The sequence below is a fragment of the Sphaerodactylus townsendi genome, linkage group LG01, assembly GCF_021028975.2.
Source record: "Sphaerodactylus townsendi isolate TG3544 linkage group LG01, MPM_Stown_v2.3, whole genome shotgun sequence".
NCBI lineage: Eukaryota > Metazoa > Chordata > Lepidosauria > Squamata > Sphaerodactylidae > Sphaerodactylus > Sphaerodactylus townsendi.
Window position 1 is genome coordinate 71,285,457 of NC_059425.1, and position 15,835 is coordinate 71,301,291.

Here is a 15,835-nt window from a genome sequence, read left to right on the forward strand (position 1 = left end):
CTGCTATTAACTTAAGGGTAAAGTGATTCAGTCAAAGGTAACACTTAAAATGGAATTGGTTATCAGGTAAGATTAAAATCCCATCATTAAACATCAAAATCTACATGACAAAATCATATAATTTTTTGAAAATCTATTTAATCACTTTGTTAAAAAGTCAACTAAACTGGTTATAGGGAAACAAAATGTGCTTCAGAAACAAAGTCAGATTATTTGAGAAAACTTGGTTATGACATTGTCATAAATGAATATTTCTACCAAGTCAGGAAAACTTTCTTGATCAACTGGATTTATAAAAATATTGCAGTATCCAATAACATTTACATAGTTATTCAAAGCTATGACTATAATGCTATGACTATAAAAAACTGAATTATTGCTACAGAGTTAGACTCACGTTATATCTGCATTTGGATGAAGACCAAAAACTTCTGGACTGTCCATGCTAGGAAGAGTCGAAATATAGTCATGATACTGATCCAGAGTTTTACATACTGGAATTTTGTATCCAGTGTAAAAACAGAATGTACTCTCAAACATTTTTTCACTGAACCAGACCTGTACAAAGTAAAGACAAACTCTTTTGCTAACAATTTCCAGATTACTTCAATAAAGATGGTATAATGGCAAGGAACTTGGCTCTTGGGAGAGAATGTCCACAAAGAAGTTGGGAGGAAGCAGTCATAACTTGTGAGAAGAGAACAAGTCCTTCCTATAATGTACCAACATCACAAAAATCAATGATCCTTTCCTCATCATTCAAAGAACTAAAACCTTGCTACTTAGACAAGAATGTCACAGGAAAGGTTTGTATTGACAAAATGTAACCTATACATAAGCCATAATTTATATATTAATTTTAGGAAATATTTAGACCTATAAATAAGAAATATCTTATTTCAGAGATGATTTGCTTCTTGTTTTGCAAGAAAAAAGGTAATTAAAAAAATCAGAAGTCATGTCTATTCACAATCCTACTCAGGTCAATGCAATGTGCCCCAAATGGAACATATTGGCCAAGGACGTAGGTGGAGGGGGGTTCTCGGGTTCAACCTCCCCCATTACATGTCCGAAGCTCCACCCCTCGTTTGTAATTTTTTGGTATTTCAGTGGTTTTTTGGCTTTTGGCCTACAGGTGGCGCAGTTTTGAGGCTAGCAGCACCAAAATGATTTGCTACTTGTTTTGCAAGTTCTGAACAGAATCACAAGACCTTGCTATAGGATAGCTGAAGAGAAGATTTATTTAACATTTCTTTTTGTGCAAATATTTGCACTGAAGCTACTGTAAGATCAATCACTGATTTTTATAAAAAAAATCAGAAGATGCAGTCACTGTAGCCCAGTTTGGAAGTGACATATTATCTAAACTAATAGGGCCATTATTAGGGGTTGGGGATTGCTAAAACAAAGCTTATGCTATTTCTTGGGCAAGTAGAAATGCAAGACTGGATACAGTCAAGTTGACAGAACAAGGGGTATTTATAATAATTTTCTTGTGTTCTTGCCTATGAAAGAGTTCTTGTGTGAACAGAAATGTCCCATGAGATCCAACACTAAATTTTTGATACTATTCTACAGATTACACCAACTTAAAATTTATCATTTCCATATGAAACCTTTTTAAACTGAAAAAAATTGATCACATTTTCTTACTCTTGCAAAGCAATTAAGGAGACGCTTATCATAGTCATCTGTGACCCTGCCTCCATACTGAACCTCTCCAATCATATATCGGACTGTACTCCAAGATATTCCCTAGAAGAAAAAAGATAATTGTAAAAAAAGCAGAAGGCAATCCTAAACATGTCTATTCACAATCCTACTCAGGCCAATGCAATGTGCCCAAAATGGAACATGTTGACCAAGGACGTAGGTAAGGGGGGGGTTTCCTCTGGTTCAACCCCCCAATTACATGTCCGAAGCTCCGCCCCCCCATTTGTGGGTTTTTAATTTTTTAGTGTTTTTTTGCTTTTGGCCTGCAGGGGGCGCAGTTTTAGGCTAACAGCACCAACCTTTCAGGGATTTGTTGGGAGACTCTCCTGATGATACCACCTAGGTTTGGTAAGGTTTGGCTCAGGGAGTCCAATGTTATGGACTCACAAAGGGGGTGCCCCATCCCCCATTGTTTCCAATGGGAGCTAATAGAAGATGGGGGCTACACCTTTGAGGGTTCATAACTTCGGACCCCCTGAACCAAACCTGGGTGGTATCATCAGGAGAGTCTCCTAAAGATACCCTGAAAGTTTGATGCTGCTTGCTTAACAATTACACCCCTGATATAAAATCTTAAATAAGCACCAACAGAACATGACCCAAAGCCTCAGATGTCTCTACACTAATGCCCAAAGCATGGGTAATAAACAGGATGAACTGGACCTCTTAACACGGAATAATAAATATGATATAATAGGCATCACTGAAACCTGGTGGGATGAATCTCATGATTGGAATGTAATAATTGAGGGGTACAAGAGAAATAGATCAACCAGGAAAGGCGGTGGAGTAGTACTATATGTCAGGGATGATTACACCTGTGAGCAGGTCCCTGACATAAATCCTGGGAACCAGGTTGAGAGAATCTGGGTAAAAAATAAGGGGGAGAAAAACAACAGTGATCTCCTTGAGGGGGTCTATTACAGACCCCCCAAGCCAGACTGAAGAGTTGAATGATGCCTTCCAGGAGCAGATGATCAAACTTTCACAAAGAGAAATAGTAGTAATTGGAGATTTCAATTATCCAGATAATTGCTGGGAGTCAAATTCTGCCAAGACTACCATGTCCAACAATTTCCTCACTTGCCTTACAGACAGTTTCATGGTCCAGAAGGTAGACAAGGCAATAAGGTAATTGGCTATTTTAGATCTGCTCCTAACCAACAATGATAACCTGATTAATGGAGTGGAAGTAGTAGGGTCCTTAAGTGGGAGTGACCATGTTCTCCTGGAGTTTGTTATACAATGGAAAGGGATGACAAGTCTAGTCGGACATGCATTCTAGACTTTAAGAAAGCTCATTTCAGTAAACTTAAGAAACTATTGGGTGTGATCCCATGATTAAGAATACTAAAAGAGAAGGGTGTACAAGATGGATGGGAGTTTCTTTAAAATGATATCTTGAAGGCACAACTTCAAACAGTTCCAATGAGGAGAAAAATGGGAGGAGTCTAAAGAAACCAGGATGGATATCTAAAGAACTCTCAAATGAGCTAAGATATAAAAGGGACATGTACAAGGAATGGAAAAGGGGGGAGATTTACTAAAAAGGAATTCAAACAAATAGCCAAGATATGTAGGGAGAAAGTCAGAAAAGCTAAAGCTCACAATGAGCTCAGACTTGCGAGAGATGTTAAAAACAACTAAAAGGCCTTTTTTGATTATATCCGTAGCAAAAGGAAGAAAAAGGATTTGATAGGGTCACTGCATGGAGAAGATGGTAAAATGTTTACAAAGGCCCCTTCCACACACGCAAAATAATGCGTTTTCAAACCACTTTCACAACTGTTTTCAAGTGGATTTTGCTATTCCGCACAGCTTCAAAGAGCACTGAAAGCAGTTTGAAAGTGCATTATTCTGCATGCACGGAATGAGCCAAAGAAAAAGCAGAACTACTCAAACAAAGAAAAGGCAGAACTACTCAACACCTTCTTTGCCTCAGTCCCCCCCCCCCCAAAAAAAATAAAACTCAGGTGCTCAGGTGGCGGGAAATGGATCAGAAGATACAGTTGGGGAAATTCAGTACAGAATAAATAAAGAGCTACTACAGGAATACCTGAATACTTTAAATGAATTTAAGTCTCCAGGTTCTGATGAACTACATCCCAGGGTATTAAAATAACTGGCAGAAATAATCTCAGAACCACTTGCTATAATCTTTGAGAACTCCTGGAGAACAGGATAAGTCCTAGCAGGCTGGAGGAAAGCTAGTGTTGTCCCCATCTTCAAAAAGGGGAAAAAAGAGGACCCAAACAACTACTGTCCAGTCTGGCTGACACCAATACCATGAAAAATTGTACAACAGATCATTAAGGAGACAGTCTGTAAGCACTTGGAAGGAAATAATGTGATCATTGAAAATCAACATGGGTTTCTCAAAAACAAGTCATGCCAGACTAAGTTTATCTCTTTTTTTGATAGAGGGACAAGCTTGGTAGATGAAGGGAATGCTGTGGACATAGCATACCTTGATTTTAGTAAGGGCTTTGATAAGGTGCCCCTTGATATTCTTGCAAGTAAGCTGGACAGATGGGGACTAGACAATGCAACTGTTAGATGCATTTGTAATTGGTTGACTCGCCGAACACAAAGAGTGCTCATCAGTGGTTCATTTTCATCCTGGAGAGAAGTGAGTAGTGGGGTGCCACAGGGTTCTGTCCTGGGCCCAGTGCTGTTCAAAAAAATTTATCAATGACTTGGATAATGAAATAGAGGGCATATTAATCAAATTTGCAGATGATAACAAATTAGGAGGGCCAGCTAAGACAGGGCCAGGATTCAAAATGATCTGGACAGATTAGAGAGCTGGGCCAAAACTAACAAAATAAATTTCAACAGAGATAAATGTAAAATTCTACACTTAGGCAGAAAAAATGAAATGCACAGATATAGGATGGGTGACACCTGGCTTGACAACACTACATGTGAAAGGGATCTGGGAGTCTTAGTAGACCATGAGTCATGAACATGAATCAGCAGTGTGATATGGCAGCCAAGAAAGTCAAAGCAATTCTAGGATGCATCAATAAGAGTATAGTGTCTACATCAAGGGAAGTAATTGTACCACTCTACTTTGCATTGGTCAGACCTCACGTAGAGTACTGTGTTCAGTTCTGGACACCGCAACTTAAGAAGGATATTGACAAGCTGGAACATGTCCAGAGGAGGGCAACCACAATGGTAAAAGGTCTGGAATCCATGCCCTACAAAGAGAGACTTAGGGAGCTTGGGATGTTTAGTCTGGAGACACGAAGGTTACAGGAGGAGATGGTAGCTATGTTTCAGTATTTGAAGCAATGTCATGTTGAAGAGGGAACAAACTTGTTTTCTGCTGCCTCAGAGACTAGGACACAGAGTAATGGATTCAAGGTGCAGGAAAAGAGATTCCACTTAAACATTAGGAAGAACTTCCTGACTGTCAGGGGTGTTCGACAGTGGAATTTAGTGCCTTGGAGAGTGGTGGAGTCTTTTTCTTTGGAGGTTTTTAAATAGAGGCTGGATGATCATATGTCAGGAGTGCTTTGATTGGGTGTTGGACTTAATGGCCCTTGTGGTCTCTTCCAACTCTGTGATTCTATTATTCGATTGCACATCCAGTCAAGATCCAGAGAGGGAGGGGAAGGGAGGAAACCAGTTCATTGAATTGTATGTTGGTTCTTCCCCATATCTACATCTGTCCTGATTGGGGAATGGATCATTCTCTATATCTTAAACTGTTCATAATTGTTCTTGAGAAAATATAAATGCACAATTGATTAAATGTGATATAATGATGGTTAATACTGGCAATCAAACAGCTGGCCAATAGGCAGAAACTATTTAACTGAATTATGCCTTTATTAGATATATGCTGCAGATGTTAGAAATGAATGAACCATCATAGTAATCACTTAGGGAACAATATAGGACATCGTTACTAACTTTCTTAATGTCACATTCATCCAAGTGATTCTGTATAAATTGAACACTTGCTGTGAAGTCTGCCGAGTTGAATTCATAGGGAATATTCCAGCCCAAAGGACCAAATTTGCGCCTTTCCTTCAAAAAGACAATGCAAAACAGTAAGTATGATTTCTTATTGATTACAGTGGTTTTAACTTATTGTTGTATTTATTTATTTGATATATTTTAATCCCACTTCACCTAAAACCAGGCTCAGGGCAGCTAACAGTATAAAATTACAATTTAAATCATGCCATATGATAAGAGAAGATAACCTTTAATGGCATGGTTAAAATTAATATGATATAAAGCTTAACCCATCAAAGTGTCTCTTAGATATTAATCTTTGTCTTTACTTAGCACTATTAGCAAAACTAGATAACCATTGATCAGAGACTGCTAATAAAAAATTTGCCACTTCAAAAGTTTCAGTCCATTAATAAAAATGGAAGAAGTTCACGTTACTTCATTCTTTGGTAAAATGATGCAACAGTTATAAATAATTTTTCCCTTAAATCTTTGTGCAGTTGACAGTCCATGGGATATGAGATAAAGAATTAGGGGTGTTGCATCCGCTGATGCAGAGTCTCTCTGAATACAGAATTTGCTGATATCTGTCAGATAAGACAGCTGAGAAGAGAGTGTTTGTTCTGGCTTGCATGAATGCCCTTGTGAGTCTAGGATTGTCTAGCCTTGTTAGGTAGTTTGGACAGAAGTTGTGGGTTGATGGTATTCCAAAATGGATGGAGAGAAGATTTTTAGGTCTGCATGGAATTACTTCTGAATCTCATGGTTGTACAGTCTTTTAATTATCCTCAAGATGGAATTTCCATCCAGATGGAGTAAAGAATCCAGCTTGATTCTAATATAAGTGATTTTTTGTGGATTTTTGTGGAATTCTCAAATTGGTGGAAAATACCATATGAGTAATTAAAACCTTAAATACTAACAAACGATAACAGTACCATAATCATGGCTCTGAGATGATGTTATTGTTTCCAGAATCAGAGAAACCAGCATGCCCAGTGTGGGAAGCCACACGATGTTGATGGCTGGGCATAAGGTAGGATTAAGGAGGAAGGGGGGAGGAGGGGAAAGGAAGAAGGGGAGGCCAGCTAAAAGAAATGTTGCTGTCTTCAACCATAAACCTGGTGGGATATCTCCGTCTTGCAAGTTCTGCAAAACAATGCAATGTTGTTGAGCCCTTTCCATTATGAATATTTCCAATCAAAACTATTTGCCATGGCACTGATGGAAGAGGAACAATTGTTCCTTGGCATGAATCAATTCCATACTGTTCTTGGTCTGCATTTTTTGAAGCTCAAACACAAATGAACACAGAGGTAGGACACAGAAATACTGTGGTATAGCCATTCAATATCCCATTCAGAAACCAGGAATTATACTGGTTTGTACTGTGCATTTAACATATAGGTGATCTGTAGTGAAATACAGAGTGCATGGGCTGTTTTCTGGGCACACAAGTGATATTAAAGCAAAATGTACATCAGAATTATAGCAAAAAATTCAGGTTTCTTTCAGAGCAACAATTTGCATTTTTGCTGACTGTTTCTAATGCTAAATCATGCATTAAGTGTAACATAAAGGTAATACTACTACAGCTTTAGGAGAAACAATATTGTAAATGAACACATTTAATGGCAAGCAACCTGTTTATCTCCTTCCTTTCTAGAGTATGTTCATCAGTTTTCTTTTATGTTCCTCAATATACCTTCAGATAAAGAGGAATGTATTATGATTGGTCATGTTTAATGTGAAGTGGGAAGGCATGAGATAGTAGAATCTCTATTCTTTTCACACATGGATTTTGAGTACAGAAACAAAATAGCAACATTTCCTCTAGTGAAACTACCTCTGTGTTATGTGTTCAGTGTCAGATGTTGTTTGAAAGTGTACAGAACCAGTCACTGAAACTATTAGAATTAGTACCAGTTTTGAAAAGAAGTGTGTTATCCTGTGCACATGTGGTGCAAAAGGCACTTTCGATGTGATCTTTCTGCATGTCCAGCTGACAGTGTAGGACTGGAGAAATACATCAGGCCTCTGGAGAGGTAACATATACCTTTTCTAAATAAATAATACATCTCTAAATAATAAGACAATTGTCATCATAATGATCTTATTTATCTGCAGAATGTGGGCTGTATGAAGGAATATTAATTTTAATTGGCAACCTCTATTCATAGCAGAGATACAGGGAAGCTATATTATTTTCTTTTTAAGTTTATTAATTTTCTAGATTACAGCATCTACCCCAAAGTACAAGTAGGATCTGCAACTGGATTTCTGCGCCCCCCCCCCCGAACATGGCTTCCCCACTGCTCCTTCCTACAGCAGGCTGTAACCAAATAGTTATTTGTGGGGGATTAAGGAACCTTCCAAGAAAGCAATGGGATGTGGCATGGGAGGGGCTGCAGTTGAGAAGAAACTGGAACTGGAGGACCCTTCTTAATGAGCAGTAGGGCCTTTAACTCATACAAGAAGTCCATTGGAGCCAACCGTATGAAACCATAGCAAAAGGCAACAAATATTATTTTTCCAGAATCACTGGCCGTTTCCGCACGGGCATAAAATGACGGCCTGGAGACGGTAAAAACACCGTCTCCAGGCAGCCATTCGCACAGGGGGCACAGCCGCAGTGCAGCCGCGCCGCCCGCCTGGCCTGAAGCCGGCGTATTCCCAGAGCGCTGGGAAGCGCTCTTTCTGGGGATACGCCGCCATGAAGCCGCTGCCGAGCGAACGGCAGCGGCTTCACGCCGCCTCCCCCACCCGGCACTTACCTTGTCCCTGGGCCTCCGGCGCGTCGCTGAGGCCTGGGGACACGCCCCCCTGCCCCACTGGAGCAGGCGCCCAGGGCTGGGGGCCGTGTCCCCAGGCCCTCGGGCGACGTGCTGGAGGCCCAGGGACAAGCCGGGTCGTGCGGGCGCCGGCGCTCCGCGGCGCCGGCTGCCCGGCTGCTTCCAGGACCGTCCATGCGGACGGTCCCAGCGTCTTCAGGTCAGCGCGCAATGCGCCGACCTCGCCGTTTCCGCCACCGTGCGGAAACGGCCACTGCTTTTTATGTTTGATAAATTGTTGTGGTTTCTCAACAATGAGAAAGGAAAGAGAAAAGAAAAAAATCAGCACTACTAGCAGCAGACATAGCATAGCAAGGTCAGGTTATGTTTGAAGCAGAATGGTGCCTTCAATGTAAGCCCTGGAAATACAGCGCTTGCATGCCACAATAGGTAACTAGAGTTATTCTTCATAAGAATGAATATATTCTATTTTATATACAGTGAAATGCACAATATAGATGCAATACCTGAACAGTGGAATGCAGGAAAGCGACAGTGTAGAGAAGGGGCTTCCACATGGGCATGTTGCTGATATCAAGCAAATCTTGGTTAATACCAGAAAATGTTCTTTTCAGACCTGCGCGAACACCCTGTGGTGGTTCATTTGTGAATTTTATTGAAGACTGTCATATAAAGAAAATACATTTATTAGATTTGACTCCAAAAGAAGCATACTAAATATGCACGCTGCTTCTAAAACAGAGTTCATGTTTTAGAATGTTTTAGAAAGTTTTAGAATGTTCTTTTCAGACCTGCGCGAACACCCCGTGGTGGTTCATTTGTGAATTTTATTGAAGACTGTCATATAAAGAAAATACATTTATTAGATTTGACTCCAAAAGAAGCATACTAAATATGCACGCTGCTTCTAAAACAGAGTTCATTGTGCTATGTTCATTGTAGGAGCTAGCATGGCACATTGATTAAGAGCAGGTGGACTCTAAGCTGGAAAACCAAGTTTGATTCCCCATTTCTCCTGAGAGGCGAACTCTTACCTGGTGAACCAAATTTGTTTCCCCACTCCTACATTTCTGCTGGGTGACCCTGGATTAGTCACAGTTTGTTCAGAACTCTCTCAGCCCCATCTACCTCACAAGGTGAATGTTGTGGGGAGAGGAAGGAAAGACATTTGTAAGCCCCTTTGAGTCTCCTTTCATGAGAGAAAGGAAGGATATAAATCCAAACTCTTCTTCTTCTATATATATAATATACTATTGTATCAGCTACAGAAACATCAGAGGCTAGTATGTTTGTTTCATTGTGCAATGTTTTCTCACCATGTAACTGCATATCAAGTAACTGTTGCCAATGATTCACATTTATTTAAACTCACATACAGCATTATTTAAACTCACATCCAGCTACAGACAGTAGCCAGGCTGTGAAACAATGTCTCAGAAGTAAGTCTTGAAATAACACTACTTGGAAGCAAATCACAAACAGCATATAAAAATGCTGTTTATAGCATTTGGAAGAAATCAGTTTTCTCCTCTCCCACTCCATTTTAAGGAAGTTATAAATCAATACTTTTAAAAAAAAGTATTTCTATTTACTCTTGTTCCTTTCTAATGTAAGCATATTCCCCTCTCAAACATCCAAGCTCTTTCTTAATGTCCCTCTTCCATTCCAGGATTTACTTTGCACCCAAATGTTCCAGGACTCATCCCTAGAATCCTTTTTCAAACTTAAGCCTACATCCTTGAATTTGTAATTTCTCTTAGCACATGCAGTGTGCCCTTCCTTCATTACCAGAGTTTGATCCTATGTGTTTCTAATAAAGGAGCATAGCAAGGTAGCACCTCTTTCTTGAGAGAAAGTTATTCCATGTTCTCTGTGCATTCAAAGTGACATTACCCATCTGAATTCACAACAACAAACCTAATGTTAGTGGCTCCATCCCAAGAAAGCAAGGCATTAAACTGCTACAAAAAGGTTGGTAACCATCAGCTCCCAATCAGAGGAGTGACAGGGCATAATAGAGCCAGTTGTTAACAGCATAAGAACCTTGCTATAGGAAGTCTTGTTTTCCTCTGGAACTGGTAAATATCCTCTCATAGACAAACCATACTCTGTTGTTTCTCATATGAGGAAAATGTTCATAGGTTTTTCAATTGCTTCCATCTCAGTAGAGGAAGTATTTTTACTCCTAAGTTTCCCCATTTCTTTTCTCTAAATTCACATTAATATACTAGATCTAACCTGCAGCAAAGTAATTGGAAACTTAATGTGTGGTTCAGTGGTTATCCAAACGCGGAAGCTGTCATCAGGAATATCAGCAGTCAGCAATGTTTCCAAAAGCTCTTCCATAAACTCTAGACCTAGATGGCAGTTCTGAAGCAGCACCCAGCCACCCTGAAAGTGATTAAACAATGTGTATGCCTTCAACAATAGTGTAATTTAATAACCACAGATGCATGTCAAAATTTCAATAGGGGCAGGTTACATCAATTTAACGTACAAGTTCTCTCTTATGGCTTCTTAACTTTTTTTAAAAATTGGTCAATAATAATATGGATTTGCCTAGAAATACTCAGCAAGTCTCCTTTCAGCAAGTAAGTAAAATAGTACTGCCATCTTGTGGTTGTTATAAAAATTGCAGAAAGGCAGTTTTTCTACAAAGGTTGATTTCCTAAAATAACATATCATTTCTAAAGAAACCAATAGAGAATATTGCAGCTCAGAGTTAGCAGCTATATCTTCTCTTTTAGATTTGCATGTTGAAGGATGAAATACAGACAGTAGCCAGGCTGTGAACCAATGTCTCAGAAGTAAGTCTTGAAATAACACTACAGGTGCTTGGGAGCAACAGCCGTAGAAGGCCATTGCTTTCATATCCTGCATGTGAGCTCCCAAAGGCACCTGGTGGGCCACTGCGAGTAGCAGAGAGCTGGACTAGATGGACTCTGGTCTGATCCAGCTGGCTTGTTCTTATGTTCTTACGTACTTGGAAGCAAATCATATCAGGCGACGTAAAAATTACTTTCTGCTTCAAGCAACAACACTTAGGGTAACAGTCACAGGTCTATTAAAACCATGTGACTTCAAATACGTGTCTTTGGTGTGATTATTTTAGTATGAAAACTACAGGTATACTTCAACAACAATAACGGAAAGTAAGGTATCACTTCAGTGTAGGCTTGCCAACTTCAAGATTGGGTCTGGAAATCTCCTAGAATTGCAACTGATCTCTACTTCCCTTGAAGAACCACCTGGCTGCTTTGGAGGGTGGACTCTCCGACATTATACTCTCCTATATTCCTCTCCTTCCCAAATCCCAACATCCCTATTCACTACCCCCAGATCTTCAGGAATTTCCTAGCCTGGACTTGGCAACCTTATCTAGTCATAATGTTACATATCTTTTATTTGATTAACTATTAAACATTTTTAAGCAGTCTTAAATCATGAAGAAAGGCAGGGTATAAATGTTTTAATAAACAAAGCAAAACCTGAAAAATGGGAGAATTGTCTATATCTACAACAGGGGTAGGGAACCTGCGGCTCTCCAGATGTTCAGGAACTACAATTCCCATCAGCCCCTGTCAGCATGGCCAATTGGCCATGCTGGCTGGGGCTGATGGGAATTGTAGTTCCTGAACATCTGGAGAGCCGCAGGTTCCCTACCCCTGATCTACAAGAATAAGAATGAGAAAAAAATAATTTAAAAAATTTCTCCAAGATTATACACATTACCTGGACCATTGACATCTGTATTAGTTTGCGGGCATGAACTTCTTGTCCCTGACCCATAGAGATAGCTCTGTTTTCTATAGCAAATGAAATGATATAACAGTAATAGGAACAGAAACATCAGCTTTCCCAGCTTTTGAAAAGAAGATAATTTTCTTTGTTAATTCAGTTTTTCAGTTCCATCATTTGATTTAGCCATTGACAAATGAAACTTTGTGGGTTTTATTATCAGATTTGCAGGGTTATGTTTTTGTTATTGACTGCATTCATTTTATTCTTGTTTGCTCTGTTCCCAGCTCAGTAATGAAATGTACCTTCATTTTGCTGTTAACAGGCTGGATCAAAATGGTATTTTTATTGATGGTAGAGGGTAATCACTGAATACTCTTTCCACTGCATATCTCCACCCCCCCACCCCCCAACATTGTGCCTGAGGTTTTCTTGACCCCCAGGAGCAGAACTTTGTGGAGCTCATTGGGCTGTCATAGGAGTGGGGAAGGCAGGGGGAGATCTCCGTCTACCAGCTTCACTGAACTGTATGTACTCTGGATCATGATATAGTTATTTTGCCAGCATGTTCTTGGAATGCCAACAGTAACTTAGTTAAACCACAGACTAGAGGTAATATCTGCCCCATGCAAATTATCCAATAAGATATTCATAACACTACTGAACCCTGAAAGGGCTTTTTATTAGCCTGGGGCTCTCCAGGAGACAGAGAGGAAATTTAATCCTTCAGATTGATTTGATATTAATTTTCATGCCTTGATGTCAAAATTTTAAAGAAAAAGTGCACTTTAAAAGAGCCTACATTTCTCTTAAAATGCGCTGTCTATCAAATTTAATAAATAATAATAATGTGTTGTTATGTGTACAACAACAGCAGCAGCAGCAGCATGAGGGAGCCATTTTCAAACAGTGAAACGAAGAGGAAGTTTAAGAATTAAACTTTCTCCTTCATTCACAGAGGGCTCTGAGGCAAATTGCATTGGAACAAGCTTGCAATTTACATTTTATAGACAAGCCAAGATGTACAAGAGTAGTAGATGTCTGATTGTTTCAGCAGAAACCATCTCCTCAGCCCATCCCCGAAAGGAGATAGCACTACTTCACAAAATTGAGTTGTGTTGTGAGGTAAAAGGGGAAGTTGTAACTAAATTCCATTTACTCAGAATCCTGTGGTCCTTTTAAGTCACACAGAAGACATGCAATAGTGCAGCTGCCTGAAAATTAAAAGTAACTGGCTCAGAGAGGGCATCCCAGTCAGATAGCAGTCAAACTGTTTTGCATTTGGAAGAACAATTTTTAGGTACTCGCGGTCCTTCTTTTGTTGCTTCATGATATATCAAATCAATAACACTAAACTATCTGAATCATAGGCATGCGTACTTCAGTCACAGACAGATATGCTATAAATGATGTTTCGTGGCTTTTAATGAAACTTACAAGTGGACATTACAACTTGCAGAAAACTCAGTGGTTATCCAATCAACCGCATTAGGGTACAGTGGAATAGTCCTAAATAATATGTCTGGCTCTTTTTCTCTTGATACAGATTCTTTTATGTGTTCCACTCCTGAACTGGAAATGTGTTTTTTTTGTAGTACTTATCCATATAATCTTCTTAACAATACAGATGAAATGTTAGTTAGGATGTGAGTTCCTCAATCTCATTCACATTTCATGCCTGATGCAAGAATTACATTTTTAAAAGTGCTGAAGGCAGTAAATTAGCTCTACAACATGGCTCGGTGGTATGAGTTGTTTCAGACTTCCGTCCTACACTGCCTTCATCAGGAAAAAATGGTTCATCCTGTTGCCAGTTCAACTTGTCTGCCCCCACTTATTTCTTTTTCTGGCAAAGGTAGGACACAGTAGAAAGGATGGAAAGCTGCAACCCCTTCTGCCACTAAGCCTTGCTCCAGAGCCTAATCCACCCTCTACCCCACAAACACTGTTTTCAAGCGGAATCCTGCATCAGACATGAAATACAAGTCAGTTGGGGAAATACCCAACACAACTCACATTTCATTTATTGTGTAAGGAGAACCTTTGTTGATAATCTTGTAATTTAAATTCATGACAGACTAAAAATTTAAAAAGTAATGCTAACACAGTAATCAAAGACATATAAAGGCTAAGAAAATGCCAATTATGCACGATCCTTTTGAGAAGACTACTGAAGCAAAGCAGTTTTCTATAATGAATTTAATCATACCCAGTTTAAGTTTCCTCGCCAAGGCATCAATCTGGATAGTTGGGTCAGATCCCATTGATAAAAAGCAGATGAGTGGTGTTCGCCTATCACTTTCCTCCCAAGTTTTTTCTAAATTTAAAATGACTGGCTCTGTATATCTCTCATTCAATGAATCTGCAATGTATTTCCTGGCTTGGGAAACTGTGCGATCTGGACACCAAGACCTAGAAACAAACATATATAATGAACTTCACATTAAGAGCCACTTAATTTTTTTCAAGGCTTTGGAAACTGCATTATAGTCTGCCAAAGACCTATCTAGGCCTTTGGGGTGGTAGCAATGCCATGTCCAGGGTTCTGAACCAGTACTCAGCAACCCAAAGTATGTTTTAAATATTTTTTTATTTAAAAGAATGGTTGCAAAATAACAGTTTTAAAAATAGGCAGTGAATATAAAATCATAAGGTACATATACAGACACAAAATGAAACAATAAAGTACCTTACTTATTAAAAGACATACTGGCTAGAAAACATAATTGAAGTTCTCAGTGCATAGGCAAAGTTCTTCAAGGAAAGTAGATGCGAAAAAGACCAAAGAAAAATGGCTGCAAACTCTAATGGGATTTATGGCAAAAGCTGGCCACACCAATTAACCAATTAACCAATCAGGTATCAAGTTAGCAAGAACTCTCTGGAAGATGAGCAAGCTACTCTGCCCTTTTGAAACTTCAACTAGGGCTTTAGATGATCAGTTAAATCCAGCTGAAAATAATTGGAGATGATTTCATGCCCATAACAAGGAATATGACCTTGGTGATGGTACAGCCTATCTCTGTCTACAAACACCTGCTTCAAAGCTATGTGAGAAACATGAGAGACAGAAACAAGATTTTTCTGTCAGCTTTTCCAACAATAAAAATGGCAATATGCAAGCAAAATGGTTATTCTGTTCACATAGTCTCCAAGCAGGGGCCCACACAAATTTCCAGGGGGCACCTCATTTCTCTGCACACTATTTCCTTTCCCTCCTCCTAGCAACTCCCATATCCTAACCCCTTTTCCTGCTTCCTTCTCTCCTTCCCATTCATCAACTAACCTGCCCCCCTTCAACTCTCAATGAAGTGTGTCTTTTAAATACAATAGATGAAGCCATTGTTCTACTATAGCTAGCAGGGGAGATACTTTTAAATGCTGCTTGCCTAGATGCATGCCTTCTGCCTAAAGGATCTTTGCTAGGGATTTTTTCTCTTCTGTCAGGGAGTCTGTGTATTGAATGATACGGTCTTGTAGAAACATTTGATATCTGCCCAAGCCCCTGAGTCACTACAGAACTTGCTGGAGGGTGGTGGAACAAAAAAAAATCACTCCCCTCCTGCTTTATTCTATACAAGTGTTCAACCTTCCGGGTGGACATATTTTCCAATGTGATCTAG

The 15,835-nt window shown here is 39.5% G+C and overlaps 1 protein-coding gene across 1 annotated transcript in view; it reads right to left on the minus strand.

Moving 5' to 3' along the window:
- DNAH8 (dynein axonemal heavy chain 8) overlaps positions 1-15,835 on the minus strand; it is a 195,288-nt gene that overhangs the window by 11,705 nt on the left and 167,748 nt on the right. The window contains 7 exon segments of the mRNA XM_048505004.1: positions 398-558; positions 1,654-1,755; positions 5,635-5,751; positions 8,981-9,136; positions 10,713-10,865; positions 12,207-12,280; positions 14,422-14,624. Of these exon segments, the coding sequence (XP_048360961.1) occupies positions 398-558; positions 1,654-1,755; positions 5,635-5,751; positions 8,981-9,136; positions 10,713-10,865; positions 12,207-12,280; positions 14,422-14,624 (966 nt within the window).